Here is a 6,000-nt window from a genome sequence, read left to right as displayed (position 1 = left end):
ACCATACCGCTACAATTTGAATATGGAAAATGTCTCTGCTTTCAGTTCAGGAGAGGAAATTCTCTTTAAGAGCGACAGCCTGTCTTTAAGAAGAGCAAACCAGCTGACCCCATGTGGTTCCTGTCATAATATACACATCAGTATATGATGGTGCAGAGACACACACTGACTGACACACTGCAGATCAATCAACACAGCAGCCAATCACCAGTTAGGGCACGGTCACTATAAAGACAGAGGGCACTAGTTTTCCCGCTCATTCGGGATGCAGCCTCTGAGACAGGCAGAGCCCGCAGTCAGTAGCACAAACATCCACCATGTGCTAGCAGTATAGGGTGGCCAGGTTAGGCATAGGTCTTCAGTCAATCTAACATAGTGTCGACCCACAGTGCAAGTATGTTTAACAGCTCTTAGTTAAATAAAATAGAGTTGTACTATTACAAGTGTTGGTAGCCTGTCTATGTTACTGCTAAGGTAAATGCAGTCTCCACAGATCCAGAGTACCCAACACATCAGTTCCTATATAACATTGTGAGGTCCACCTACAGAGCACAGAAGGTACCAGCAACACAAAGAAGAAGGAGGAGAAACATCATCCCTCCTGGCCACACACAATAACCCTGCCAATGAGCTGGGTACACCAAATTTATTTAATTCACAATCAGTAAGAATCACAAATCGTATAGTTAAACATTGGCACATATGAATTTTTAATATTTGAATAAGATGATTAGCCTCTGCAGATAGAAATGAATTGAGAATTCCCTTATGATAGGTCACTCCATATAGCATTGGGTCAAACAGATCAAATGCTCCCAAGCTGATTGCTGTTATAGTGCGGAGCGCAGTGGTTGCTGAGTGAGTGCTTGCTGAGAAGAGGGTAAATTTTAAACAAAAACTTACTGTTGGGAGTTTCCAGCTGAATCTGGCCCGAGTGAGGGCAGAGTGACTGCTGGGTAAGTAGTAAAGATTTAAATTGTTTGCGCGGGCCCATAACAGCTGATTGCTGTTATCGTGCGGAGCGCAGTGGTTGCTGGTTAAGTGTTTTATTTTTACCTGTATTTAAGTTGGGCGGTGCTAAACCCGAGATACCACACTTGTAGTTTCCCCCACCCTTCCAAAGATCAGGTAAGCTCTTTCTTTCTTTCTTTTTCTTGTGTTTATCCGCAAGTTATCTAGGGGGGCTGGCAGGGAAGGCAGTGCAATGTTCCTCCTGCAGAATATTTGAGGTGAGGGATGACGTCAGTGTCCCTGCTGATTTCATCTGTGTGAAGTGCACCCATCTCCAGCTCCTCAGAAACCGCGTTAGGGAACTGGAGCTGGAGCTGGATGAACTTCGGATCATTCGGGAGGCAGAGGTGGTCATAGATAGTAGCTTCAGGATGTAGTTACTCTGAAGAGTCAAGCTAGATGGGTGACGGTGAGAGGGGCTGGGAGGAAGCAGTCAGTGCAGGGATCCTCTGTGGTCGTTCCCCTCAGTAGATTATCATAGATTACCATAGACTTTACAGTGCAGAAGGAGGCCATTCGGCCCATCGAGTCTGCACCAGCTCTTGGAAAGAGCACCCTACCCAAGGTCAACACCTCCATCCTACCCCCATAACCCAGTAACCCCACCCAACACTAAGGGCAATTTTGGACACTAAGGGCAATTAGTCATGGCCAATCCACCTAACCTGCGCATCTTTGGACTGTGGGAGGAAACCGGAGCACCCGGAGGAAACCCACGCACACACGGGAAGGATGTGCAGACTCCGCACAGACAGTGACCCAAGCCGGAATCGAACCTGGGACCCTGGAGCTGTGAAGCAATTGTGCTATCCACAATGCTACCGTGCTGCCCTAAAAGTAACAAGAATTCTTTTTTTTTTTTTGCACTGAGTGCTGAATTTGGTGCATTTGAGTGCTATAGTGAGAATTTGGTGACTGAGGGAGTATAAGGTTTCATTTTTATCTAAAGTCTAGTCTTTCTTTTATTTAGTTAATTAACTTAAAAGTTGCTGTTTGGTTTAGAAGGTGAATTTTCGATCAGCTTTAAACAAAGCTTCTACTTGTGGGTACTTGCAGCTGGAGCTTGTTAATTAGTTAATTGGATTAGGCCAGTTTTCAGAGGCTAGATTCACAGTGTAAAAGTGATCCCCTACAGTGCAGACTTTGTTTTTACTGAGTGCTGAATTTGGTGCATTTGAGTGCGATAGTGGGAGTTTGGTGACTGAGGGAGTGCTGAATTTGGTGCATTCGAGTGCGATAGTGGGAGTTTGGTGACTGAGGGAGTTCGGTGAGGAGGGAGTACGGTGCTCTTTTCATTTTGTTTCCTACATTTCCGCAAAGAGCGAGAAGGGAGCCAGGAGTTTACAGCGAGTGCAGTGACTGGGAGCAGAGTCGGAGGGCGGAGGTCCAGTTGGTCCACAGGGCAGCTATATTCTGCAAGGTAAGAGGGGATGGAGGCTAGGCCCATTGCATGCTCCTCCTGTAGGATGTGGGTGGTGAGGGATACCACCGGTGTTCCCGCTGACTATACTTGCGGGAAGTGCACCCAACTCCAGCTCCTCAGAGACCGTGTTAGGGAACTGGAGCTGGATGAACTTCGGATCATCCGGGAGGCAGAGGGGGTTATAGAGAAGAGTTACAGGGAGGTATAGGGGGGATGTCCGAGGTAGTATCTTTACTCAGAGAGTGGTTAGGGTGTGGAATGGACTGCCTGCTGTGATAATGGAGTGGGACACTTGAGGAACTTTCAAGTGGTTATTGGATAGGCACATGGAGCACACCAGAATGACAGGGAGTGGGATAGCTTGATCTTGGTTTCGGTCAAAGCTCGGCACAACATCGAGGGCCGAAGGGCCTGTTCTGTGCTGTACTGTTCTATGTTCTAACTGATCTGCTAATTACAATTGGGACAGGACTATGGCTCGCTCGGTGCCCTAAGCTACTGAGAGGAAAAGTCAGTCAAGGTTCCTGCTCTTGATCTTATTCTGTGAATTTATTGGGGTGTGAACATTGATCTGTATGTGACTGCAGATTGACAACAATATGGTCCTGACTTATAGCTGCCCTCTGACATAGCCCAGAGAGAGAGTAAAATCTGACAGTGCTGTGTTGACCCTCACTCTCAGCGGTAAAACAGACTTTTGGACATTGCTGTAGTGAGGGAACAAAGGCCATTTGGAGGGCAGCATCATCCAAGGAACCAAACTCTAGCAAGAGGCACTGACGATGAGCAAAGAAAAACAATTTCCCTGTGCTTCCTGCTGCTGGCGATGTGGGGAAGGGAGATTCGACTTCCAGTCGAGTGGAGTCATTATTCAGTGAGGAATGGTGAGGGTTCAATGCAGTCAGAAGGAATGCAGTGGCTTTTCGTAGAGAACAATTGTTGCTCCTCCCCCAGACGGTGCCAATGATGAATTAAGAAGGATGGGTTGTCGCTGCAAATACAGGTTAGGATGCCGTCCGTCTTCGAATGATTCGTTTTTTAATGAAGTGGATTTGCTTCAGTAATATAACTGTCAGTGAGATCATCGTAATCTGAAAATGAGGAAAAAGGCAAGAGAATAAGAAAGCAAAACAAAATTGTGATGTTCTCCTCTCTTCTCCTGTAGAAGTTGACTCTTGTTAGAGTACAGGATACCCTCTGTGAGTGCTGACAGGCTGTTTGACCAGCTTTCAAAACTCAGGCCAGTGGACAAACATGTGGAAAATATTGGACAGGAAAAGACGCTCTGGTCCATCCAGCCGTGTCCCACATACCCGCAATGTAAACAACCCACCCTGCCCCGTTCACCACTGCCCTCCCAGCCCGATCCATCCACCAATCCCCACCCTCCACACTCTATCCACCAATCCCCTCCTAGTCCGATCCATCCACCAATCCCCACCCTGCCTGATCCATCCACTAATCCCCTCCTAGTCCGATCCATCCACCAATCCCCACCCTGCCTGATCCATCCACTAATCCCCTCCCAGTCCGATCCATCCACCAATCCCCACCCTGCCCCGTTCACCACTGCCCTCTCAGCCCGATCCATCCACTAATCCCTTCCCAGCCCGATCCATCCACCAATCCCCACCCTGCCCCGTTCACCACTGCCCTTCCAGCCCGATCCATCCACTAATCCCCTCCCAGCCCGATCCATCCACCAATCCCCACCCTGCCCCATTCACCACTGCCCTCCCAGCCCGATCCATCCACTAATCCCCTCCCAGCCCGATCCATCCACCAATCCCCACCCTGCCTGATCCATCCACCAATCCCCTCCCAGCCCGATCCATCCACCAATCCCCACCCTGCCTGATCCATCCACTAATCCCCTCCCAGCCCGATCCATCCACCAATCCCCACCCTGCCTGATCCATCCACTAATCCCCTCCCAGCCCGATCCATCCACCAATCCCCACCCTGCCTGATCCATCCACCAATCCCCTCCCAGCCCGATCCATCCACCAATCCCCACCCTGCCTGATCCATCCACTAATCCCCTCCCAGCCCGATCCATCCACCAATCCCCACCCTCCACACTCTATCCACCAATCCCCACCCTACCCCACTCCAGCCACTAACCTCCACACTGCCCGATCCATCCACCAATTCCCACCCTGCCCAATCTATCCACAATCCCCACCCTGCCCCACTCCGTCCACCAATCCCCACCCTGCCCGATCCATCCACCAATCCCCACCCTGCCCCGCTCCATCCACCAATCCCCACCCTGACCCACTCCATCCACCAGTCCCCACCCTGCCCGATCAACCACTGCCCTCCAAGCCCGATCCATCCACCAATCCCCATCCTGCCCCACTCCATCCACCAATCCCCACCCTACCCTATCCATCCACCAATCCCCACCCTGACCCACTCCATCCACCAATCCACACCTTGACCCACTCCATCCACCAATCCCCACCGTGCCCCACTCCATCCAACAATTCCACCCTGCCCCATCCACCAATCCCCACCCTGCCCCACTCCATCCACCAATCCCCACCCTGCCCCACTCCATCCACAAATCCCCACCCTGCCCGATCCATCCACCAATCCCTACCCTGCCCGATCCATCCACCAATCCCCACCCTGCCCCACTCCAACCACCAATCCCCACCCTGCCCCACTCCATCCACCAATCCCCAACCTGCCCCACTCCATCCACCAATCCCCACCCTACCCCATCCACCAATCCCCACCGTGCCCCACTCCATCCACCAATCCCCACCCTGCCCCATCCACCAATCCCCAACCTGCCCCACTCCGTCCACCAATCCCCACCGTGCCCCGATCCATCCACCAATCCCCAGCCTGCCCATTCCATCACCAATCCCCACTCTGCCCCATTCGATCCACCAATCCCCACCCTGCCCAGATCCATCGACCAATCCCCACGGTGGTAAACCACTGTTAATGTACTATATGTATTTTGGTAAACTGTTACTGTACTACATGTATTGTGGTAAACCACTGCCTGATGGCTCCGCCTGTGGCTCGTCCCCTCAGACTCGGTATAAAGGTGGCTGACCTCTGGCCCTGCCCCAGTTCGGGATCAGTGGCCAGGAGGCTTTCTGTTTAGCTTATTAAAGCCTCAGTTTCGTTCACTACTCGTCTTGTGTTAATTGATGGCACATCAATTTAATAAGCTAAAGTTTTAAGATGAATTCATCACTCAAGCCCGATCGCCTGGAGCTGGACCCACAAGCAGCCGACGCCACAGTGACATTCGAGCACTGGCTAAGCTGCTTCGAAGCTTACCTCAGATCCTCCACCAACGACGTCACCGACCCCCAAAAGCTTCAAATACTCAACGCACGGGTGAGCACGCGAGTTTTCCTTCTTATCAGAGACGCCCACTTGTATATGGAGGCGATAATGCTGCTGAAGGGACAGTACGTAAAGATAGTAAACGAGGTGTACGCCAGGCACCTCCATGCCACGAGGCGACAACGCCCAGGAGAATCACAAGCCAAATTCCTGCGTGCCTTGCGGGTACTCGGCCGGAACTGTGCTTACCAGGC

The 6,000-nt window shown here is 51.2% G+C and overlaps 1 protein-coding gene across 2 annotated transcripts in view; it reads right to left on the bottom strand.

Annotated features, from left to right (window-relative positions):
* Positions 1 to 638: 638 nt before the first annotated feature.
* LOC140396110 (tetraspanin-33) overlaps positions 639 to 6,000 on the bottom strand; it is a 102,479-nt gene continuing 97,117 nt past the window's right edge. For both annotated transcript variants that reach the window (XM_072484226.1, XM_072484227.1), the window contains one exon: positions 639 to 3,525. In XM_072484226.1, the coding sequence (XP_072340327.1) occupies positions 3,439 to 3,525 (87 nt within the window). In that variant the 3' untranslated portion in view covers positions 639 to 3,438. The remainder of the gene's footprint in view (positions 3,526 to 6,000) is intronic.

This window comes from Scyliorhinus torazame, chromosome 19 (assembly GCF_047496885.1).
Source record: "Scyliorhinus torazame isolate Kashiwa2021f chromosome 19, sScyTor2.1, whole genome shotgun sequence".
Lineage (NCBI taxonomy): Eukaryota > Metazoa > Chordata > Chondrichthyes > Carcharhiniformes > Scyliorhinidae > Scyliorhinus > Scyliorhinus torazame.
Note: the sequence above shows the minus strand (reverse complement) of the source record. Positions and strands in the feature narration are given on the sequence as shown.